General features: G+C 43.8%; 1 protein-coding gene across 8 annotated transcripts in view; it reads left to right on the forward strand.

The window, feature by feature from the left end:
• Positions 1 to 26348, forward strand: part of pard3ab (par-3 family cell polarity regulator alpha, b) — a 334540-nt gene that overhangs the window by 125622 nt on the left and 182570 nt on the right. For all 8 annotated transcript variants that reach the window (XM_028593795.1, XM_028593803.1, XM_028593796.1 and 5 more), the window contains exons 4-5: positions 2719 to 2906; positions 6603 to 6746. In XM_028593795.1, coding sequence (XP_028449596.1) covers positions 2719 to 2906; positions 6603 to 6746 — 332 coding nt within the window. The remainder of the gene's footprint in view (positions 1 to 2718; positions 2907 to 6602; positions 6747 to 26348) is intronic.

Raw genomic sequence — 26348 nt, forward strand, 5'->3', positions numbered from 1 at the left:
TGACAAGTGGTCCATATCTTTCTCCATTGGCTCCAATGTTAAAACTCCTGGATATTTCCCAGCGAAACACTGAACGAACCACTTTTTGAAATCGCTGATATGACCACATTTTTACGTTTATCCATATAAATTTTATACCGATACGTTCACAAAGGCCTTGTGGTGCTCAGGATGACGTCATTTGACTGATAGCAGTTATCGTTTTGCCACTGTGAGGCTTTGTTTGAGAGCTCGCTCTCAGGGACTCTGAATAGCTGAAGCACAGCACAGCTGACAGATTCAGCAGGTGTTGCTCCTCAACTTGATTACAGACATCAAAGCATGTTTATAAACATATCCACTGGCCATTCGTTACCATGACAACACTTTCACAGACACACCCAGATACTACAGGCAGTAATATGAACAGTAGTCTATACAGATACTACAGGCCGTAATATGAACACTAGTCTATACAGATACTACAGGCAGTAATATGAACAGTAGTCTATACAGATACTACAGGCAGTAATATGAACAGTAGTCTATACAGATACTACAGGCAGTAATATGAACAGTAGTCTATACAGATACTACAGGCAGTAATATGAACAGTAGTCTAGATCTGTTGCCTTCCACTTCTGTCTGTCTCCTAATCTGTCTGTGTCTCCCTCTCTCCCTCCTTTTCTCTCTCCGTCCCTCCTCTGTTTTTTTTTTTGTCTCCCTCCTCCTCCCTCATTCTCCGTCTCTTGCTGTCTCCTACCCTACTTTTGTCTTCCTCCCTCTGTCTCCTTTCCTCCCTCTGTCTTCTTTCCTCCCTCTGTCTGTATCCCTCCCTCCCTCCTTCTTTTTCTTTTCTGTCTCCCTCACTCCCTCTATCTCCTTCCCTCCCTCTGTCTCTCTCCCTCCCTCCATCTCTCTTTCCCTCTCTCTCTCTGTCTCTTTTTCTTTACCTCTGCCTCTCTCTATTTCTTTCTCTTTTTCTCTCCCTGAATCTCTCTCTTTTTCTCTCTCTCTATCCTCTCTTCATCCCTCCTTCTCCCTCCCTCTCTTCCCCCCTCTCTTCCTTTATCTCTCCATCTCTTTCTTTCCCTCTCTCTCTCCCTCTCTCTCTCTTACTCTCTCTTTCCATCTCTCTCTCTCCCTCTCGCTCTCTATCCCCCTCTCTCTCTCTTTCCTTCTCTTTCTCTCTCTTTGTCTCTCCCTCTCAGACCTCACAATGTTCTACATATTTTGTCATTTTTCAACTTTTGAAGCCAACAGTTCAGTTTAGCGTCAACTTTTAGCTTTTTAATGAAATTCATACTTCTTAAAACGATTTTCACTTTTTCTACTACTCTCACTACTTCAACTACTACAAACATTCACTGGCCAGTCGTTACCATGACAACAGATACACACCCAGATACTACAGGCAGGAATATGAACTTTAGTCTGTCTTCTCTGTTCTATTCTCTTGTTCTGGTCCATCTGTCTGTCTTCTCTCGCTCCCCCTCTCTATCTCTCTTTTTCAATCTGCCTCTCTCTCCCTCTCTATCCGTCTCTCTCTCGTTCTCTCTCTATCCCTCTCTCTCTCTCTTTTTCTTTCACTCTCTCCATCCCTCCTTCTCCCTCCCTGTCTCTACCTCCCCCTCTCTTCCTTTCTCTCTCTCGATCACTCTCTTTCCCTCTCTCTCTTTCTTTCCCTTTGCCTCTCTCTCCCTCTCTATCCTCTCTCTCTTTCTCTCTCTATCCCTCTCTCTCTTTCCCTCTCTCCTCTTTCTCTCTCTGTCTCTCCCTCTCTCTCCTTCTCTTTCTCTCTCTTTGTCTTTCCCTCTCTCTCTCTCATCCCCCTCTCTCTCTCTCTCCCTGTCCATCTCTCTCTCTATTTCCTTCTCTCTCCATCCCTCCTTTTCCCTCCTCTCTCCCCCCCCCCCCTCTCTCTATCTCTCTATCTTTCTTTCCCTCTCTCTCTCTCTCCTGTTAGTTCTATGCAATGGATATGGCTGATAATAAGTCTTTTTAGTCAATTTATTGAAACTTCCACTTTTGACAGTATTACAGTTTAGCTTCCCGCTTTTCTACAAATGTATTTCAAGAAATTATTTTATTATTATATATTATATTTTATTAGGGGTGTTATTCAACTTTTCAATGAAATTCATACTTATTGAACCAATTTCCACTTTTTCAACTATTCTTCAGCTTCAGCTAAAGACCTCACAATGTTCTACATATTTTGTCATTTTTCAACTTTTAAAGCCAACAATTCAGTTTAGCGGCAACTTTGAACTTTTTAACGATTTCCACTTTTTCAACTATTCTCACTACTTCAACTTCTTCTTACGGATTTGAGCTATTCATCCAGTTTAGCTTTAGCAATTCAGCTATTCAGCATTCCCACACATTTTTTGCAGGAAATGCATTTTCTAGTTACCTTTATTACCCCACACTGTTTGAGCAACAAAATGTGTTCCAGCCTATTTACATCAATCTTCCCCGAACATTATATTAAACCTTTGTCTTGAATCTTATCAACTACAGCAATTGGTATGGTTTTCTATACATACAGTGCTGATACAGCACTTTCCTGCAAACAGGTTAGCAGTGATATTATTTCCTCCCAGATTAAAGGAGAGGAGATTCCCCACATTTATTTCCTGCAACTATCCAATAACCTTAACCTTTTGCCTTAACCTTAACCTTAACCTTTTGCCTTAACCGTAACATTTTGCCCTTGCTTTCTTTTCTGTCTTTTAGATATGCCCCTACACGTGCGGCGCAGCAGCGATCCCGCCCTGCTGACCATCAACGGGCCGTTCAGCAGCGGCGAGTCACGGGTCCAAACCGAAGAGCCGCCATCGAGGAAGAACCCAACACGCTGGTCCACCACCGCCGGCTTCCTGAAAGTTCGCCACTCCTCTGGCACCAACAGCCTCGAGAGGAAGGTAGGCTGCTGGCTTACAGAAACACAGATTCAAATAATTCCATTAGATTTTGATGGTACACATTCAACTACATGTGGCACACCAGTGTTTTATTCATACTGTACAGATGCATTGAGGGCCTTTTATATCTGTTTTGGAAAAAAGCATTTCCCAAATGTTTTTCCGAGCATGTAAAATTAAACCTAAAAAAGACAACAGCAGTTGTTGAAAACATATCCCAACAAATGTTAAAAAAGAGAAAGGGACAACATAATTCATTTCATTAGTGAATTTCTTTAGTTGACATGGGCCCACCACCTGTGGGAGGAACCGTTGGGGTCGGGTGCGATGCCACATGGGTGGCAGTGAAGGTCAGGGGCCTCGACGGACCAGACCCGGGCAGCAGACGCTGGCTCTGGGGACGTGGAACGTCACCTCTCTGTGGGGAAGGAGCCGGAACTGGTGCGGGAGGTGGGCGCCACCGGTTAGATCTGGTGGGGCTTACCTCACGCACAGTCTTGGTTCTGGAACCATACTCCTGGATAGGGGTTGGACTCTTTTCTTCTCCGGAGTTGCCCAGGGTGTGAGGCGCCGGGCGGGTGTGGGGATACTCACAAGCCCCGGCTGGCGCGCTGTGTTGGAGTTTACCCGGTGGACGAGAGGGTCGCCTCCCACGCCTGCGGGTTGTTGGGGGAAAACTCTGACTGTTGTTTGTGCATATGCACCAAACAGGAGTTCGGAGTATTCGGCCTTCTTGGAGACCTTGACTGGAGTCCTGCATGGGGCTCCAGTGGGGGACTCCATTGTTCTGCTGGGGACTTCAACGCACACGTGGGCAATGATGGAGACACCTGGAGGCGTGATTGGGAGGAACGGCCTCCCTGATCTAAACCAGAGTGGTTGTTTGTTGTTGGACTTCTGTGCTAGTCATGGATTGTCTATAATTGAACACCATGTTCGAACATAGGGATGCTCATAAGTGTACCTGGTACCAGAGCACCCTAGGCCGAAGGTCAATGATCGATTTCATAATCGTTTCATCTGATCTGAGGCTGTATGTTTTGGACACTCGGGTGAAGAGAGGGGCAGAGCTGTCAACCGATCACCATCTGGTGGTGAGTTGGGTCAGAGGGTGGGGAAGACTCTGGACAGACCTGGTAAGCCCAAACGTGTAGTGCGGGTAAATTGGGAACGTCTGGAGGAGGCCCTGTCCAACAGACTTTCAACTCACACCTCCGGGCGGAGCTTTTCGTGCATCCCTGTGGAGGCTGGGGGCATTGAACCCGAGTGGACAATGTTCAAAGTTTCCATTGCTGAAGCTGCAGCGAGGAGCTGTGGTCTTAGGGTCTTAGGTGCCTCAGGGGCGGTAACCCCACGAACACCGTGGTGGACAACGGTGGTCAGGGAAGCCGTCCGACTGAAGAAGGAGTCTTTCCGGGATATGTTATCCCGGAGGACTCGGAGGCAGTTGCAGGGTACCGAAGGGCCCGAAGGGCTGCAGCCTCTGCCGTGAAAGAGGCAAAGCAGCGGGTGTGGGAGAAGTTTGGAGAAGACATGGAGAAGGACTTTCGGTCGGCACCAAAGTGCTTCTGGAAAACTGTTCGCCACCTCAGGAGGGGCGGGGAACCATCCAAGCTGTGTACAGTAAGGATGGGACACTGTTGACCTCAACTGAGGAGGTAATAGGGCGGTGGAAGGAGCACTTTGAGGAACTCCTGAATCCGACTAATACGCCCTCTATGTTAGAGGCAGAGCTGGAGGATAATGGGGGATTGTCGCCGATTTCCCAGGCGGAAGTCACTGATGTAGTCAAACAACTACACAGTGGCAAAGCCCCGGGATTGATGAGATCCGTCCAGAAATGCTCAAGGCTCTGGGTGTGGAGGGGCTGTCCTGGTTGACACGCCTTTTCAACATTGCGTGGAAGTCTGGGGACGGTGCCAAAGGAGTGGCAGACTGGGGTGGTGGTTCCCCTTTTAAAAAGGGGGACCAGAGGGTGTGTGCCAATTATAGGGGTATCACACTTCTCAGCCTCCCTGGTAAAGTCTACTCCAAGGTGCTGGAAAGGAGGGTTCGGCCAATAGTCGAACCTCGGGTTGAGGAGGAACAATGCGGATTCCGTCCTGGTCGTGGAACAACGGACCAGCTCTTCACTCTCGCAAGGATCCTGGAGGGAGCCTGGGAGTATGCCCAACCGGTCTACATGTGTTTTGTGGATTTGGAGAAGGCGTATGACCGGGTCCCCGGGAGATACTGTGGGAGGTGCTGCGGGAGTATGGGGTGAGGGGGTCTCTTCTCAGGGCCATCCAATCTCTGTACAACCAAAGCGAGAGCTGTGTCCGGGTTCTCGGTAGTAAGTCGGACTCTTTTCAGGTGAGGGTTGGCCTCCGCCAGGGCTGCGCTTTGTCACCAATCCTGTTTGTAGTATTTATGGACAGGATATCGAGGCGTAGTCGGGGTGGGGAGGGTTGCAGTTTGGTGGGCTGGGGATCTCATCGCTGCTCTTTGCAGATGATGTGGTCCTGATGGCATCATCGGCCTGCGACCTTCAGCACTCACTGGATCGGTTCGCAACCGAGTGTGAAGCGGTTGGGATGAGGATCAGCACCTCTAAATCTGAGGCCATGGTTCTCAGCAGGAAACTGATGGAATGCCTTCTCCAGGTAGGGAATGAGTCCTTACCCCAAGTGAAGGAGTTCAAGTACCTTGGGGTTGTGTTCGCGAGTGAGGGGACAATGGAGCGGGAGATTGGTCGGAGAATCGGGCGCAGCGGGTGCGGTATTGCATTCAATCTATCGCACCGTTGTGACGAAAAAGAGAGCTTAGCCAGAAGGCAAAGCTCTCGATCTACCGGTCAGTTTTCGTTCCTACCCTCACCTATGGTCATGAAGGCTGGGTCATGACCGAAAGAACGAGATCCAGGGTACAAGCGGCTGAAATGGGTTTCCTCAGGAGGGTGGCTGGCGTCTCCCTTAGAGATAGGGTGAGAAGCTCAGTCATCCGTGAGGAGCTCGGAGTAGAGCCGCTGCTCCTTTGCGTCGAAAGGAGCCAGTTGAGGTGGTTCGGGCATCTGGTAAGGATGCCCCCTGGGCGCCTCCCTAGGGAGGTGTTCCAGGCACGTCCAGCTGGGAGGAGGCCTCGGGGAAGACCCAGGACTAGGTGGAGGGATTATATCTCCAACCTGGCCTGGGAACGCCTCGGGATCCCCCAGTCGGAGCTGGTTAATGTTGCTCGGGAAAGGGAAGTTTGGGGTCCCCTGCTGGAGCTGCTCCCCCCGCGACCCGACACCGGATAAGCGGACGAAGATGGATGGATGGATGGATGGACATGTGCTAAAAGGAGAAGGAAGAAGTATAAACTTATTTAATCCTGCCTCTTAATAATGAAATCATTATTTACAAAAACTCAATGTACATGTGACATTATGCACTATTCTTATGGCCCTTTATTGTTGTCTAAATATTGGTTGTAATGTACTTTTGAATGCGTTTCCCCCAAATCTCTACAGAGTAATTACGATATGGCAATATTAATGAACAGTATAGGTTGTGGAGTGATTTATGATCCAGTGCATGTTATGCTTTGGCCAGGACTGAAATGCTTTTTAATGGTTTGGACTACGTACTATGTTTCAAATGATCCTGTCTTCACTAATATTGTTATACAACAACAACATTGGCATTGATTAAACCCTTGTGTTTGTCCGTGTCTGTGCAGGATAAAGCTATGGACACGTACCGCAGTCTGCCGCGGGATGCAGGGACATGGGCCAATCAGAGAGAGTTTCAGAGAGAGACGGCCCGCTCATCGCTCAGTGCCAATCACCCCATGGTGGACCGCTGGCTGGAGAGACAGGAGCAGGTAGGACTGTGTTCAGTATCTGTGTATACATGAGTACGCTACAGGGCAGACAAACTGGACAGACTTCTTGCTGTGTGGAGGATGCTTTCATGTAGTGCCTTACAGTACCACGAGACCAGTTCTTTTTTTACCACAAAATCTACCAGAATTCAAAAACTAGGTAGGTAGGTCTAGTTAGCTGGTAATTAGGGTATATGCCTACCCTAGAGCCAGATTTGTGAAATGTGTGTGTGAAAGCTGAAATAGAAGGATGAGCCAAGTCTAAGATGGGTACAACAAAAAAGTTAAACACCTTCCATTAAAGATATAACGGAGAGCATGCATTAGTGACATTATTACAAAGACACACACACACACACACACACACACACACACAGCGTCTCTATCTCTAGCTGGACATAAAGTGAGCACCTGATACCTTCAACTATCAAGTGTTCAGAGATTTACAGCCAGTCTGACCCCCCCCTCTCCCACTCAGTCAGTCAGCCCTAAGCTGTGTGAACGCTGTCCGAGTGGGCCAGATCCAGTCCAGAGCCTGATCCAGTTCCATCACTCCCATGGCCCCCAGTGTAGAGGTTAAAAAGTGAGGAACTTCCCTCATAAATCCAGGAGAAACAACATAATGTTGATAGAGTGAATACCATGAGCCACATACAGTGTACATATGGTCCTGTTTAACTGGATATGTGGGAGGTTGCCTGGGCTAGGGCCTCTGTTCCCGTCTTGTTAAAATATGATTATAAAATATGATAACATATCATGACCCACTTGTACCATTCACTTCAAATTTGGTCGTTGCATAGGTTGTATTACAAAAAAAAAGACATGTTTTCACTTTCACAATATCAGTGAAACCTTAAATCAACATGAAACACCATGCTGTGTGTGCACACTCCCAGAACATTCGCTAGCTTCTCTTTTTATGGGCTGTTGGTTTTGTTTGTCCAACATCTGTGCTGCGTTTCGACGTCTGCATTACTCACCGGGACTATCCTAGTCTACTATTGAGATAATAATCTGAAGTTGAACTCATGTAAACTGATATAGGTATGTTTTGCTGTTGGGACACCCACCTTTTGGGTAAAGAGCCGATGCCCCTAAACAACAGTTAGTTTCATTTACAGGACTGTTCCGGTGCCGCCGGCTGTCCCTCTTTTCGGCCGGATGTCCGTTACCTTCCTCTGGTAAATCCAGACAGCTAGCTAGACTATCTGTCCAATCTGAGTTTTCTGTTGCACGACTAAAACTACTTTTGAACGTCCACATGTTCCACCAAAACAAGTTCCTTCCTGAGACTATTTAGCAGAGGCAGCATGGCTCCGTCCGGGGCTTAGCACCGCCCTAGACGATTGTGATTGGTTGGAAAAAATGCCAATAAACCAGAGCACGTTTTTCTCCCATCTAGGAATGCGGTGTGGAGTAGCCAGACGTTTCTCCGCAGCGCTGTGGAGGAAGGTCTGGCAATCAAAGACTATTTGTTGGGTGCCATTGGGCTGTATGTGGCTGACCATCACCTGTAGTTTTTGTGTTGTGTCCATTAGCACTAGTGGGCCCTTATCAATGACAAGTTGGCTGATTCAGCATGTTGAAGTTTAACTGATTTCATTTATTTTTCGTGCCATTTACCGTATTTTTCAAAATGCTACCTGCCATGGAGTAAAAATGCTGGTGCAAATGCAAGGACAATTTGACAGTGCCAGTTGTAGTTTTGTTATTATACATATTTTTGAGTTGTATTCCAGCATACAACAACACTTTTAATTCACAGTGGTGTGATAATGGCTAGCAAATTCGTTCTGTACAAATCCAGATTACTTACAATATATCTAGTCTCATACAGGCGCAGCATGCAGATACATGTTGGCAACCAGCCAGCTTTAGCCCAAAGTCTTTTGGGGTATAGTGCAACTTTTAGTTCAAGACATAAATCGACATTATCAGTTGGTTTTCATGGTGCTAATTCTTTAAAGTCGCCTCGACCTCAAAGTACTGTTTTAAACATGCAAATTTACACTATACTGACCTATACTAGATTTGGATTTATCATGGAAGGCACTTAGTGACTCTACTGAGTTTCTATTTTTGTCCTTATAGAAGTTCTTCTGTAAGCAGTGTTTTCCACCAAAGGGTTAAGCGTACATCGAGTTCTCACCATATATCAGAGTAGAGCTGTCCCGTTTCCCTCATTGGTCTTCCAACAGCTTTTAGTATGAAGGGGTCAAGTGGTAGAGGTGACTGCAGGATGGTGTAGTTGGTATTAATGACCTGCTGAAGGCCATCTGCCCTCCTCACACACACACACACACACACACACACGCACACACATTGTTGGCCAGTCTTGTGAATAATCTCTCTGTCACTGTTTTCTGTCACGTTGATTTAAGCTCCACTTAGCTTACTTTGTTCCAGGAAAGGATGTTGCAACTCTGCTGTGATGAGAAAAGCTTTGCTTTTGTTCCAGACTTGATAATCAAATGACGGAATAGATGAGATACACCAGAATGAAGAAAAATCACTTTTGGTAGAAGCAAAAGTCTGTTAGTATCCACTTTTAGATTGTAGACTGATATAGTTCTTTTTTTAATGTTTAACGTTATTCTGTTGTTGTGATGGTCTAAAAACCCTACTCATTAAATTTCATTTCGTTGAAATGGAGTTGAATACAGAAGCAGCCAAAGGAGACCCTTCGTTCATGTTTTGTGTAACGCATGGAGCCTGAGTTTAAGGTTGTGTGGGATGAAAAAAAAGCTGTAAAATGGGACAGGTTCTGGAGACACAAGCAGCAAACACATCCTGGGAATAAAAGTTTGCTCCGTGGAAGTAAAAAAACAAGTTCTATCTACAGTAAGTTTTGTAAATAGAGCTAATTTGGGGCTTTTCATGCATCTTTAATGGCCAATCACCCTCTGTATACGTTTAAAACCTGCTCTACCATTTATTACAGCAAAAGGAAAGATTTCTGCTATGACACAATTAGCCTCATGAGCCGTTTTCCAGTAGTATATTAAACCTTTGTTAAGACCGCAAAATAGTATGGAAATGAAAAATGGCATCGCCAGAATAGAGTATGCAGTGATTTAATTAGAATAGAGCAGCTAGGAATGATGAATTAACAATTTCCTCAAGTTAGTTTCATCTTATCTTAGAATGAATAACATGGAACAGAGGAGTATGAAATGAAGAGAAGAATTACAATAGTGCGTCATATAATGAAGTAGGCCTATTTTACTCGTGTGGAAAATTTGGCTTCTCTCATAACAAAACCTGCAGAACGGGGCACTGCTTGGTACCGCGGTGAGCCCGATTGAATGGCATTGAAAAGAAGGAAACTGTTCTGCGTTCCCGAGTGGGTAATTGTGCGTGCCTGCAGCAGCACCGGTGGCTCTCTGACACACAGCGCAAATTGAACTGCGATAGTTTTGAGCTGCGTTCACAAGCCCCTAAACTCCCAGTCCCCTTTGGCAACAGGTAGGGGGTCGCCATGGCAACTGTGAGCTGTCAGTAGAGTGTGTATTAATGAGAGCTGGTCGGAGATGCTGAGACTGCGGAGAAAAAAGAGGTGTGTGCGTGCGTGCGTGCGTGTATGTGTCATAAGAGCATTTATGCATCTGTGTGTATGTTTGATTGTGTGTGTGTGTGTGTTTGTGTGTCCATCCACTATGTGTGTTTATGACTTTGGCTGTGTGTGCTTTATGTGTCAGGTGTGAGCATGTGTCAGACATCCAGGCAGCCGTAAAGCTGGTTGCAAATCAACCAATTAAGCAGAAAAGCCACCATCGGCTGTGCAGTGTGAGCGTGGACAGCTGACACACACACACACACACACACACACACACACACACGTTTCTTGTCAATATCTCTTCTGTGTGTTTTGTTTCCTGTAGATTTTACTCCTCTCTGACTGTATAAGAGATTATTCACAAGACTGTCCAGCAATGTGTGTGTGTGTGTGTGTGTGTGTGTGTGTGGGTGTGTGTGGGTGTGTGGGTGGGTGGGTGGGTGGGTGGGTGTGGGGATGTGTTTGTCGCTGTCCAGCGATCCATTTGATGATATTTGAACATTTTCAGATACACTAGCATATACATCTTTGTGGATCAGGAATACTATATTTTTCAGTTTTTTAAGCTAGAAGAAATTTTCCAAAAACATATACATAACAATGTAGTAACAGTGCTTAAAGCAATTGGCAGCTTTTCTTTTCTTATTAAATTTGTTAAGGTAGGATGAGATGTTTTCCCGGGGCAGCAGTGGGTTTTTTCCCCGATATGTTCACTTCACGCCTGGAGGTGTTCCGCTGATCTCCAGCAACACTTCTACTGCTGCTACCTGGAGCCAGACACACACCTTACACATACTGTCAAACTCCAGCACACGCAACAATGTATGCTCCAAACGCAGAATCACAAAAAGAACTGCATTCTTACATTAATATGTAATGCCCAGTAGCTCCTTTTTAAAAGAGTAGAGTATATTCAGCATCCAACAGCAAAAATGAACTGCTGTTTATTCACACAAAAATATGTTAAGCGGTAATACACAATGGCCTCTATGTTTACTTACGCTGTGCTGTGTGACGTTTTTTTTTTTTTTTTATTTTTTGCACATGAGCGGACTAACGGACAGAGACTCCTTCCTTTTATAGATAGATGACTTTCTGGAAGTCGGACTGTGCTATACTGTTCTTTCACCGCAGAACACACTGGTGGCATTCAGTATGTATGTGTGTATCATAGTGTGTTAGTCTATATCGGCAACGTTTCATTTCCGGGATTGTTCAGGTTCCGCCGGATCTCCGTCCCTTTCCTCTTTCTTTGTGTTGGCGTTCTAACCTCTGGTGGATTTTTGAGGACTATGGTTAACTGCTCCTCAGATCTCTGCAGGGTAAATCCAGACAGACCTTCCTCCACAGCGCTGCGGAGGAAGGTCTGGCAATGCAAGACTACAGTGTGTGAACGCAGCTTTGGTGTGTGTCAGTGTGTGTTTGTGATGCCGCTGTGTGTCCTCGGCCATTAGACTGCTGAGGTAGTGTTGAGTTATCTTTCATAGTGGGGTGGAGGTTTCACACAAGTCACTGGGGATGTTGTTACACAGACATACTGAAGGCAGGTCAGCACACACACACACACACACACACACACACACACACACACACACCTCCATACCTGCGCAGGAATATTAATGCTGACGTATGCATGTGTGCACTGTGAGCATTTTCGCATACTTAAGATTTAAGTCCTGGTTGATTTGGCGACAGCCTATTTACTGGTGGGCAGAGCAAATAAAGAGATCAGGCAGTCAGCCTTTATGCTGCACACGGCATGAGTCTACAAACCAAAGTGAAAGTAGTTGTTAGCTCTCTGACAAGTTGGGAGGTGTGCAGCCCATCACCTGCAGCTCTTCATCTAACAGCTCACTGTGGCTGCTCCTAACTGTTCCATTACTCCCTGCAATATTTCAAACTGATCCTGTCAAGAAATGCCGAAAATGACCATTTCTGCTGAGTGAGAGCGGCTGCTGTCAAGCTTACTGACAAACACATTGCACTCCCTGTGAATACTTCTAAAAGTCAACCTTTTGCCAGTTAAATGCTTTTAATGTGAAGCTCCAGCAGGAGGAAATGTTGGGTTTGCATTCGCAGTGACTTAATACAACATTATTTTTGGGAATGTCGCCACAGACAAACGTATGCCAACATAAATTAGGCAATACTTTCATCAGTGGGCCAGTGTGTTACCTCTTTTGGCGATAGATAGTGACTTAACAGACATTTATTTAAATATAAATGTTTGAGATGCCACAAAAGTGAACAAGCATGTGTGCACACATACATGTTTAATAAAAACACTATTACACTGTAAGCATACAATACCAAAAAGAGTCTTGGAAGTGCCTTGTAAGTGCAACACACACACACACACACACACCTACACCTACCTGCCTTTCTCCAGTGCTTCCTAACTAACAAGCCTCCATGCAGTGTGTGTAGTGGAGAGTTGAGTCCCTCAGGTGCACAGTGCAGCTTTAGCGAGATAAATCATGCAAACCTGAGCCGTACACTCATAAATCACCTCAGACTCAGCGTGGAGCTGTGTGTTCCTATGTGCATGCATAATATGCACCCAAACCTGCATGTTCAAGTTTTTTCGAGTGTAAATGTGAATAAATGTGCGTATTTTTTTCTTCCCTGTATAGACATTCATAGCACTCCCTATTTTGTGTGTGTGTGTGTGTGTGTGTGTGTGTGTGTGTGTGTGTGTGAGAAAGTGAACAATCCACCTCTTTCAAAGTGGCAGGATCAGTGTAGATTCTGAACAAATGACCAGTAGGTGCTGCTGTGGAGCTTACTGTAGATCAAAAAGAGTATGACAAGTTTGAGTGTGTGTGTGTGTGTGTGTGTGCATGTGTTTTGTCCTTCTGTCTCTGTGCTGTGTGTCGGAGTAGTGCTAATGGGTGTACAGATAAATACTGCAGGTGTGTGTCAGTGTTTGCAGATACGAGAGCAGTTCAGTATTACAGTAATCTGCAGCCACCTTGCTGTTATGGGCCTTTAGTTGGATTAGGGGGGTTGCATGACGTCAGATTTTTTAAAGTCTACTCTAATGTGATGAAAGTCGAGGTCGGATAGTCACTGATGACGTCATTGTGATAGTTTTTAGTCATTAATCAAATCACTGGAGGGAAAGCTTTACATTCTGTACCTGTGTTTCATCACCCTTTAATATCAACATCGATACAGCGTAGTATCACCATATCTTCCATGACAATACTGTATCGATACACAAACGTCTTTTATTATAAATGTGTTGATCAGTTTGTCTGCTTGACTATCCCATTTTGCAGCAAAAAAATTGAAGTGAGATGAACAGAGCGATAAAACGGATGTTGACAAAGTTTCCTTTAGGGGACATCATTTGAAATTGGAAAAAAAATTGAAGTAATAAATTGCAATATATCGCAGAATAATGCTATATGTTTGAAATAGCAATAATATCGCATTGTGACATAAGTATCGTGATGATACGGTATCGTGAGGCCTCTGGTGAGTCCCACCGCTAGTGTGCACACACACTTTAAATGGCCATTAAAGTGTAGCACTACTAGGGCTGACGCTATGGATTTGTTGTTGTGAAGAAGCAGCGTATCACTGCAATATGGCGGTTAACCTCAACCCCCTGTTACCAGAGTAGTGGAAGTTAGAGCGAGAATGGCAGGTGCCGTTATACCCCTGCAGAAGTAGAAGGTGCTATGACATGACGTAAGTAAAAGAGCGCCAGTCATACATTATACAAAGGAAGATGACGTATAATAACGGAGAGCACATTGGATAATGGAAATAGGGAGTTTTGAACAACTAATATTCCAGCTGTGTGCTCTTGGAAGAGTTCTGCTAATGTGTGTGTGCATACATAAGTGTGGTAGAAGCCATCCCGAGACGAGGAGAGCCTGCAGTGGCCTCTGCATTGACGGGACAATATCCTTTATTCCCTCAGTCTGTTTCCATTGCACTTAGCCGCATTTACTTTTCCATCTCCCCCAAGCATAAAAACATCAGCCTTAACAATTCCAACTTTTACTGTACAATTAATTGTCTCAGAAATTATTGCGATTATCAATATAATTGTCTCTTTCACTCAAATAAAAAAAAAAAATATTTGTATATTCATCAAAGTTTTTGAGTGAATTCCAGGATACATCTTTTGGTATAGGGTCAAGTGTCAACAACTAACAATCGAAAAAATAATAAAAATATAGTCCAAACAATAATCACTTTTACATTTTGGCATATCTAAACAAAATTATTGTTGTATTATTATAATAACAATTACCACTCATATGCCTTAAGACCGTAGCTAATGTTAGCAATTAATTGCGGTTAAACAAAGAAACTGTGATTATGTAAAAAAGAAAATTGACAATTAGACAATTATGTAATAATTTTTACAGGCCTAAAAACATGTTTGCAATAGTTAGAGATTTTTTTTTTTCAGGTTTCTTATGCGCAAATTTGAAATGCACATAAAAATACGTGGATGGAGACCCACCCACAGTTGATTGCACATAATTATTCTTTATTTAAAAAAGTAAAAACAACCTTTTTAGAAGTTTGGTGTAAACTCAGCCTTCAGCCTTTCTCGATGCACACATCATAAGTCATATCAAATGTTTTCCATCTAACTCGCTGCCTGTCCTTTCCTCTCCATTGTACTCCCATCTCTCACTATCGATCCTTTTTTTTTCTTCTCTTTGCTCTTGACGTCACCTCCTTTATTTCTATTCCTCTGGTTTCTCTCTATCTCTCTCCCTCTCGCTGCTGTTCTCCTGCGCTCCTCAGCGCCTTTGATCTTTTGGTTTTAATATGACGGAGAGCTGTGGGAGCCCAGATCCCTTCCAGCTGGGAGGGACAGGGTGAGGGAGCAGGGATAGAGAGATGGAGGGAAGATGAAAGACGCCTCTCCTCTCGAGCCTCTGCAGTTTCCCCCCGAGGAGATATCCACCTCAGGGTGCCACCTGCTGGCACACACACACACGCACATCGTTTGCTGTTCATCACCTGCTACCGAGATCTAATTACACCTAAAATAGACCTGATCAGGTTGAACAGATGGTAGCTCTTTCTCAGACCTAATCCACTGCTTGAGGTATAGGGAAGTAGGGCTGGGGATTAGTCTTGCATTGCCAGACCCTCCTCCACAGCGCCGCGGAGGAGGGTCTGGCTAGTCCACACAGCATTTCGGGATGGGAGAAAAATGTGCACCAGAAAGCTCTGATTGGACAGATAGTCTAGCTAGCTGTCTGGATTTACCCTGCAGAGATCTGAGGAGCAGTTAACCATAGTCCTCACAAATCCACCGGAGGTTAGAACACCAACACAAAGGAAGGGGACGGACATTCAGCGGAATTTCTAGCTGTACCAGAGCAATCCTGGAAGTGGAACATGGTCGATTTAGACTAACCTAAAATAGACCTGCTCAGGTTGAACAGATGGTAGCTCTTTCTCAAACTTAATCCACCACTTGAGTTACAAGAAAGTAGGGGTGGGGAGAAAAATCAAAAATTGTGATACAGTTTTTGCAATTATTGTTCAAATCAATTATTTTTTCCTAGAATCGTGATTTATTTATTTTTATTTATTTTCTTTTCACCAATGATTCACCTAAATAGTTTCTACGGTCCCGCCGACGGAGACTACATTGTATCCATTGCAGAAAAAATGCAGAAAATCCATGTTAAGTTCTTCTTTACAAACGAAATAAACGTCAGACTGACTGACTGACGTGTGATGTGCATTCCTTTTAGATAACAATCAGTTTTTAGAAATGATATATTGTCTCTCGAAGTGTATTATTCAACTTTTGTTTTTGTTAAAGAAGGAAAAGAAAATCCCAATACTCCATACTATCAAATCCCAATACTTCTAGAATGGCAATAAATGCAAATCACACTGCAAATCCAATCGGCGCCCATGTATGGTGAAGAATCAAATGGAATCCAGCCCTGCAGGAAAGGTTAGAGACACATCCAGTATAGAAATCAAAGATTAGAATCTGAGTTTTGTATAGCTGCTGCACTCCACTGGTTTATCATTAGCGCAGAGAGAAGGAACAAGACATGGAGACATGGCTGGTGAAAGGAGATGAGAGTGGAGACGAGAGTGTTTTGCGGGGGAGTTTATCAAAAGGTCCATAAAACGATCAAAGCCGGAGACGAAGGATGACAACAGCAGGTGTCAGCTGTTATCAGAGGAGAATCTGAGGGATCTGACAGAAGAGGGATAGAGCTGATTAGGAAGGCCCGCTGTGCTCTGACAATGAAATCCTGCAAATGGAAAAACAGTGAGATATGTCCCTGTATCTGGGACAGGATCAGAGGCACACCTGAACCCCCCAACGTTGACTCAAAGCACTGGCAACCATGTATCGGTTTGCAGATGGGTTATTGTTAAAACAAATCTTTTACTCTTGACATACAAGAAATTATTCATTTTGTGTGATGATTCAATTTTCAATTTTGTATTTGGATCGTCCTAAAGCCTTGAACTTGCATTGATTATAATGCTAGATTTACACATTATAGGCGGTAAAACTGATTCAATGATGTTCCATTGATTTCCTACGGGGAGATTCAGAGTGCAGTGGGTTCTTCCTCGGCCCATGCTACACCATTTCACCAAGTTTCGTAACAACTGGGCCAGTAATTCTTCTGTCTTCTGCTGACAGACAAACCATCAAACAGACAAACAAACTGAACCGAGGTAATGAGAAAGCCACTGCTGGGAAAAATGCTATACTGCAAAATGTTAACTTACATATGTGTGCGTGCGTGCTGCAACCATTCTCCACAGCTTCCGCCCTCTCAGAGGGGCTGTTTGGTCGGCTTTGTCTGTTAAAGCCCATCTCGGGTGTCCTGTCTGTAAACGGTGCATCATGTAACAAGCTGTGTGACGAGCCGCCGCTCACCCCGAACACCTCTGTGTTCAGGGCATACATTGACTGCACCACTCAGTTTAGACCTACAGCATTGTCCCCATACATCTGACGAAAACACACAAAGGTCTGCAAAGATGACTCATTTGTTTTGTTTTATGCTTCCCAGAATTTAAGTGTCACATAGTTTGGAATGCTGTTTGTGTCTTTGCCTTAGCCCATCAGTGTGGCGCCTAAATGAGTACCAGGTTGATCATCTAACACAGTGAAGTACAGCTGGGCAATATATCGATATTATATCAATATTGAGATGATATCTATTGTCTAAGATTTGGGGTATCGTAATATCGCATAAGTGTTGTCTTTTCCTGGTTTTAAAGGCTGCATTACAGTCAAGTGATGTCATTTTCTGACCAGACTGTTGTAGCTGCTCTCTTATTTGTTTTTACCCACCTAGTCATTGTATCCACATTATTGGTGATTATTTATCTAAAATCTCATTGTGTTGATATTTTGTGAAAGCACCAATAGTCAAACAATTTCGCCGCAATATTGATATCGAGGTATTGGTTAAAAAACATAGTGATGTTTGATTTTCTCCATATCGCCCAGCCCTACAATGAAGTAATTAGTCACTATTTCAATCTTTTAGTTCAGACAGCCCTGGGATTGATTTGTGATAACTGCTTTATTTGGCTGGTGTTGATATGCTCATTGAACAAAAAAAAAAATTGCACAGAAACATCCCACATGTTCCCAACACTCCAGCCAACACCGGTGTCTACAGGTGGCTGTGGGGAAACATTTCTGCTTACCTTGCTAGAAATATACCAACACAGTAAGTGTTTAATGATTTTAACTGTGTTACAGTGGGGGAAATAAGTATTTGACCCCTTGCTGATTTTGCAGGTTTGCCCACTTACAAAGAATGCAAAAATCTACAATTTTAATCATATGTACATTCTAACAGTGAAAGACAGAATCCCAAAGAAAATTCCAGAAAATCACAAAAAAAAAAAAAAAAAAAGTATTTGACCCCCTGGACAAACAGCAAGTATTCTGGCTCCTACAAGCCAGTTAGTCTTTCTTTAAGACACAGCCCCAATCCGAAACCAATTATCTACATCAAATACACCTGCCTCACCTCGTTACCTGTATAAAAGACACCTGTCAACACCCAAACAACCAGCATCCAACTTCACCACCATGGGCAAGACCAAAGAGCTTTCTACGGACATCAGGGACAAGATTGTTGATCTGCACAAGGCTGGGATGGGCTACAAGAGAATCGGAAAGCAACTTGAGAGAAAAGATCAACTGTCGGTGCAGTTATCAGGAAATGGAAGAAGCACCACACCACCGCCAACCTCCTCGGTCTGGGCCTCCACACAAGATCTTGCCTCGTGGGGTGTCCCTGATCATGCGAACGGTGAGGAATCATCCCAAAACCACAAGGGGGAACTGATGAATCAACTGAAGGCAGCTGGGACCACAGTTACAAAAGAAACGGTTGGTAACACACTACGCCGTCATGGGTTGAAATCCTGCAGCGCACGCAAGGTCCCCCTGCTCAAGAAGAAACATGTACAGGCCCGCATGAAGTTCGCCATTCACCACCTGGACGACTCAGAAGAGGCCTGGAAGAAGGTGATGTGGTCAGATGAGACCAAAATAGAACTTTTCAACTTGTTGTGTTTGGAGGGCAAAGAACACAGAGTACAACCCAAAGAACACCATCCCCACCGTCAAGCATGGTGGTGGCAACATCATGCTTTGGGGGTGCTTTTCAGCCAGGGGGACGGGACAACTCCATCGTATTGAGGGGAGGATGGACGGGGCCATGTATCGTGGAATTCTGGACCGACATCTCCTTCCCTCAGTGAGAGAGCTGAAGATGGGTCGAGGATGGGTGTTTCAGCACGACAACGACCCTAAGCACACCGCCAAAGCAACAAAAGAGTGGCTGAAGAAGAAGCACATCAAGGTTCTGGAGTGGCCTAGCCAGTCTCCAGACCTGAATCGATTGAAAATCTTTGGAGGGAGCTTAAAATTCGAGTTGCCAGGCGACAACCTCGGAACCTGAATGATTTGGAGGCTGTCTGCAGGGAGGTGGGCCAACATCCCTGCCGAAATGTGCACAAACCTTGTCACCAACTATAAAAACCGTTTGACATCTGTGCTGGCCAATAATGGCTTTTCTACAAAATATTAACATGCTGTTTGTCCAGGGGGTCAAATACTTGTTTTTCCTCATCAGATGGTTATCAATTTTAATAAATTCATATGATGTGATTTTCTGGAATTTTCTTTGGGATTCTGTCTTTCACTGTTAGAATGTACATATGATTAAAATTGTAGATTTTTGCATTCTTTGTAAGTGAGCAAACCTGCAAAATCAGCAAGGGGTCAAATACTTATTTCCCCCACTGTACAAAAACCTCCACATCCTCCTCCCTGACTTCCTTTTCAAGATATTGTGCGTGCGTGCGTGCGTGCGTGCGTGTGTGCGTGCATGTGTGCGTTTGTGTGTGTGTTGCACTTACTGTACATGGCCATGAAGACTTGTTTTGGTGCATATGCTTACAGTGTAATAGTGTTTTTATACAGCATGTATGTGTACACATGCTTCTTGACTTTTCTTTAAAGTGGCAATCTCTATGATTTATATTTAAGTGTGTGTGTGTGTGTGTGTGTGTGTGTGTGTGTGTGTGTGTGTGTGTGTGTGTGTGTGTGTGAGAGATCCATTCGGGAAGACACACAGTTCCGTCTCCCTCCTCCTTTCCATCTGACTTACACCCCACACACTGTCCTGTCCTCACACACTCTCCCTCCACCTGTGTCATGTTTGACATTGTCAGGAGAGCCAACTCCAGGTAATTGTGTCCGTGTGTGTTGGATTCAGGCCTACAACAACGTTGAGCCCCACTCTGGCTGATTACTGTCTAAATAAATCATCCACTGCCAGACAGCCTCAGAGGGCCGGGCAAGGGCGTAAACACAGGTTTTGTTTTAGGTGAATTTCTGCCTCATAAGAAGTTTAGAGGCTGTGAATCACAATTGTCCATCCAAATAATATAGATATCCTCACTGTCTGGTCAAAACTTATGTCCAAAACCAATGTTTTTCAGAAAATGAAAAAAAGGCTAATTTGTAAACATTTTAGTAAGCCATTTTTCCTCAAACGAAGTCGGACAAAATCACCTCGTCACTGTTTAAACATTGGCAAAACCCTGCACAGACAGATGTTAAGAGCGAACAATAGAATTGGTTTATGGGACAACTTTAAATGATGAAATATGCACATTCAAGGTTTCTGCCCACAGCAACGATACGTCAGATGCAATCTTTTAGGGGAAAAAAACAACTTTTTGGCCTCCGTGATATTGTAGGAAATGTGTAACTGATGGAATATTTTAAAGAAAAAAGTATTTTTTGTTAAAGTGAATGAAAATGAACAAACTCAAACACTTTTTGCACCCTTTTCTTTTGCTGTGACAGCCAAAACGGTGTCAGAAGCTCAGTGAATCCCCTCAGGCTTCCATCGGAGAAGTTTGCTCGTGTCATTTGTCTTCCTTTGAGCGAGCCTTGTCATGGCTTTCTCTTCCTCTGTGTAATGCGTCTCTGTCTGTCTCGCTGTCTGCCTCTCATGTCATTCTCTTTGAGTCAGTCCCTCTCTCTCTCTCGGTCTACCTTTCCTCTTTTCTCTCTAGTCTTTCATTTCTCTGTCCCATCACTCACTCCATCTCTCCTGTGCTCTCAGGAGAAATAGTTGCGGAGACACTTCTCACTAATCAGAGTATATTTTTTTACCTACAATATACACTACCGGTCAAAAGTTTTAGAACACCCCCAATTATTTGTTTTGTATTGACATTTTAGCAGTTCAAGTCCAATGAATAGCTTGAAATGGTACAAAGGTAAGTGGTGAACTGCCTGAGGTTAAAAAAAAAAAAGTAAGGTTACCCAAAACTGAAAAATAATGTACATTTCAGTATTTTACAACAAGGCCTTTTTCAGGGAACAAGAAATGGGTTAACAAAGTAAAGCTGTTCTGCAGCAATGGAGGTTGATCAAGCTTTGGAAGTTGGTGCTACCAATTCCCACAGGTGTTCCAACTGGTCTGGATTACTTCAACCACTTCAACCACATCACTACAACCCCCTCTGTTTGTATAAAAGTATTGTTGGAACACACTGTGGTACCATACCCTCGTGAGCATTATTTGAATAATATTGTACTGCAGGAAGTAGTATGTTGCTATAAAAATGGTGGGAAAAAGGCAAATAACAATGGAAGAGAGACAGACCATCATAACACTTAAGAATGTTGGTTTTTCCTACAGAGAAATTGCGAAGAAAGTCAAGGTGTCAGTGAGTACAGTATTCTTCACCATCAAAAGGCAATTAGAAACTGGGGGGAACTCTGACAGGAAGAGGTCTGGCAGACCCAAAGCCACAACAGAATCAGAAGACAAGTTTCTGAGAGTCAACAGCTTGTGTGATAGGCGGCTCACAGGACAACAGCTTCAAGCACAGCTTAATAGTGGTCGTAATAAGAAGTCTCAGTTTCAACTGGAAAGAGAAGACTTGGAGCTGCAGGTTTGATAGGTCGAGTTGCAGCAAGAAAGCCATTGCTAAGACGTCAGAATAAGAAAAAGAGGCTTGCCTGGGCCAAGAAACATCGTCAATGGACTACTGAAGACTGGAAGAAGGTGCTATGGACTGATGAATCAAAATTTGAAATCTTCGGTTCATCACGCAGAATTTTTGTACGCTTTTGAGTAGGTGAAAGGATGGAGGAGGAAGCGTGATGGTCTGGGGCTGTTTTGCTGGATCCAGGGTCGGTGATTTGTACAGAGTGAAATGCACCCTGAACCAAAACGGCTACCACAGCATTTTGCAGCGCTATGCAGTACCCTCTGGTATGCGCCTAGTTGGTCAGGGGTTCATCCTACAGCAAGATAATGACCCAAAACATAAGTCCAAGCTATGCCAGAACTACCTTAGGAAAAAAGAACAAGATGGTAAGCTTAAAAACATGGAGTGGCCAGCACAGTCCCCAGACTTAAACCCCATTGAGCTGGTTTGGGATGAACTGGACAGAAAAGTGAAAGCAAAGCAACCTACAAGGGCCACACAAAGAACTTTCTGAAGAATATTTGATTTCCATTGTAGAAAGAATGCCACGAGTGTGTTCAGCTGTTATATCTGCCAAAGGGGGCTACTTTCATGAGTCAAAAATGTAGAATACATTTTGGTTTATAAATTGATTCCATGATTTCTTTTTTAACTTAAATTGGTCATTTGTTCTATTCTTTCATTTCAGAGTACAATAAGACCTTGAACTGCATGAATTTCAATAAAAACCTGGAAAAATTGGGGTGTTCTAAAACTTTTGACCGGTAATGTATATTCATTAAATATGGAAAAGGAATCATCCTGCTGTGCCCTTCTTCAGTGTGCTGAATCAAACGCACCTTTTCACAAGTGGAAAAACAAGTATCATTCACACGTTCTGCAATTCCATTTCCAGTGACACTGACTAAGCTCTCAGGGGACGTCAGCTCCTAAAATGTCAGTTTTGAAAATGACTCTGATTCCTGATGAGCCTCCATTGTCTAATATTTCTGAGAAAATTGTGGTGCATATTTCACCGCGGTGGTGGTGGAACCCCTCCACAAACCCCCATCCGCTTTGATTGAATTGGATTGCAGAAATTGCTGTTGAATTAAGTGGATCGCTACAGCAGCACCGTGGTAATTTAGGAAGTGCTGGAAGTCTCATTTTGTTCCCGCTGTTATTGCTACTGCCTCTGGTAGTTTAGTGATGTACACAGATGCAGTGCTGCACATACAGTGCACGTGGAGTCATTCTGTATGGGGGGGAAAAAAGTTTCTGCATGTCTGGATAATAGCTCCCCCTAACTTTATTTGGCCGAGCATGACTGAAGGGCAGAGGTATGTGGACATATGAACATTACACCCATATGTGTTAGTTGAACACAATCTGCTGCTATAAATAACAGCTTCCCCTCTTCTTGGAAGGTTTTCCATCAGATTTTGGCTGTGAGGATTTTTCTCTCATCTCTCACAAGAGCATTACACATTTTGACAGTGTGGTTGGGTGATAACAGCGAAAACGCGCCGTGAATAGGCGCGACGCGTAGATTCGTGTCTGATCTCGTGCCTGGCCATTCATACCGGACGTGCATTTCTCCACGCCGGTCACCGTGCGATCCTTATTCTCTCTCTGTGTGTGTGTGTGTGTGTGTGTGTGTGTGTGTGTGTGTGTGTGTGTGTGTTTTGGGTCTCTGTGGTCATTTGTTGTCTCTTTGTGGTGGTTTTGCGTCTCTTTTTCACATCATTTTGGACCATTATTATCGCCATATGTGTGTCTAAAATGTAGGAAAAGCTAGAGCAGATAATAAATAGATAACACTCAAAAAGACAAAACTTGCTAAACAAGTCCAACTACAATCATTAGATCTGGGAAAAGTCTTTTAGTGACATTATTTGGGCTAAAGTGCTGCCCAACATGGCTGAACCTTATAATGGCAGGGAAATCCCTGTATTGATATATTCTTAAAAAAATGTTGCACTTGGAAATAATGGTAAAAGGTGACAGGAGCAAACCCAGGACTTTCACCCAGGGGAGACCAGAGGGCTATTTCACAAAAGCAGGATACGGGATTATTACGGGATTTCCTAGTAATCCTGGCTCAATAGAACCTTGACTCAGTTTCACAAAAGCAGAAGCACCTAAATTACCATGGAGATTTAATCTCATTAGTGTCAGTGAGCCAATCAGCACGCAGCATGCTTCTACCAAGATCTAATAATGGCTGTGATTGGCTGTCTAATGTTACACGTCGTAGAGACACGCAGGAAGAACTCGTTACATAAAGACAGGGCTCACAATGAGTAAAAAGATGTTAATATGTGCCATGTTGTGTTTTTTTTTATGAAATTGGTATCAAAAAAAGTATCGTTTAGGAACCGTTAACAAAGTCATGATATTGGTATATCTGTACCGGTATTGAATATTTTTGAATGATACCCAGCCTTAATAAGGAGTTGAGAAAATGACACAGGCTTACAATGACAGCAATGCACATAGATAATAACCTCTCCACTAAAGTTACATACATCCAGACACAAGCACTTTCTTCCTATTTTCTCCCCATTTCCTACCTTCCCCTACCACAAAACCAAACACAGCATACACACACAAACATGCAGGATCCCCCTCTCGTTGTGTAGCGGCCCAACCAGCAGCCGGCATGATATAAACTCCGATACCGTCCTCTCTGTTCAATGAATCCTCGAGTTATTGACGATGCCGTCGGCCCGTCCGGATCCCATTATCAGAGTGTCTTCAGAGGAGACTAATTGAATTAGCGCGGGGATCTGTAATTGAAAGCTTGCTTTTAATGATGCATTGTGGTCTCGCACGGAGCCGAGCGTTGGCATTTATCAAACGTCTGTGTGTCGTGACAGATGGGACTCGGTTGTGCTCTGCATCAGCAACGTTATCAGGGGCATCAGGTTTATCTGATCCTAAGAAATGGCAAAGTTGCCTCATCTAAAACTTTGAAAACACTAGACCTCCAGTTCTTCTGACTGACCCAGGAAGTCAGACGTAGAAGGTTAGGGGCAGTGATGTTTGATGATGACTTCCCCTCACACCGTGAAATATGTCCGTGACCATTGAGGCGGGCTGCATTGAAGCTTCTGAGTGCCTTCAGCGAGTGTTTGGGTGGAAATCTGAGGATTGGCCGTCTGTGAGCACACTCTGTGTTTGTGTGTGTGTGCGTGTGTGCGTGCGTGCGTAGAACTTGATCAGATTTTCTTTTATTTCCTCTACCTCAAATGAGTCGCAGACCCACTGGCCCAGAAGCTATTTGTAGGTTTTTATTTCTTTTCACTGTTTTTATTTTAAAATCTTTGTCCTGCTTTTTTTTTTTCTTTCTAAAGTAAATCTGAGTTCTTGTCTTTGTGTGTAATTTTGGTGGTGTCAATCATATGTTGTAGTACAGGGATCTGAAAAAATGGAATCCCAGAAGTGAATGTACTTTTATCGGAAGCTAAGACGTTTTAATGTTTATACATCTTTTAGGAAAACTATTTATTCTGGTTTTATCAAGTCTGTTTTTAGCTTTCTCTTTTAATCTGCTGGTTTGGGTCCCTCATCTTGAAAAATAATCGACTAAACGGTGTGAAGAAGATTTATTTTGAAGAGTTATCCCTTTAACATAGGGTCAGAGCCACGAGGAAGGCCAAAGCTATACTGCTGACCCTAGTCACCCTTTGTCCCATGAATACAGGCTGCTGCCATCTAGTCGCAGCTACCAAGATATAAGAACAAGAGATTAAAGAGCTCATTTGTTCCTTTTACCATTGGTCTCACTAATAGCTTGTGTTCCGTTGGAATATAGAATATGAATGTATGTTATGTTATGACTGTTGTCTTCTCTGCTAGCTGTAGAAAGAATTGTCCCATTCGGGGATAATAAAGTTTACTTGACTTGAAGACCTGTGGTGAACTTCAGAAGCACGTGTACAGCAGTGACTCCTAACAGACATTTCAGTGTGAAGATGGTGTGGAATATTAGCAGAACTTCATCTTTCATCTCTCTCTCTGTTTCAAACTCAGATGGTGTGTAGTGGGATTCAGGTTAGAGGTCAGAGGTCAAGGCTAATATACAGTATAGGTTCAGTGGTTGATCCGGCCGTGGATATATATGGAGCTCTGCTGGAGAGGGCACAGAAACCAGTTAACAGTTGTGTGTGTGTGTGTGTGTGTGTGTGTGTGTGTGTGTGTGTGCGTCTCAGTATTTTTAAATGAACATGTGCTGTTTTGATACCAATGGCTATTGGCAGGTTATTTTGAGGAATATAATTTATTTTTAAGGGTTTCTCTTAAGAAGCCCAGTTTGACATTGGCTAAACACAAGCAACCTAAAATAGTCTAAAACTTGAAATAGTCTGGTTTAATCTGAATCAAAGAATAAGTAAACAAGACTGGCAATCTGATCAAAACATACAAAGACCTACCTAAATGGCAAGTAGGACAAGATGTCTGTTATCAGCCTGTCTGGGAAGATGTTAAACTTCCTCCCTCGTGAAGCTGAAAGCCATCTTCAGGGTAAACCCAGTGAAGATGAACACCTAAACCAGCTA

This window comes from Perca flavescens, chromosome 12 (genome assembly GCF_004354835.1).
Source record: "Perca flavescens isolate YP-PL-M2 chromosome 12, PFLA_1.0, whole genome shotgun sequence".
Taxonomy (NCBI): domain Eukaryota; kingdom Metazoa; phylum Chordata; class Actinopteri; order Perciformes; family Percidae; genus Perca; species Perca flavescens.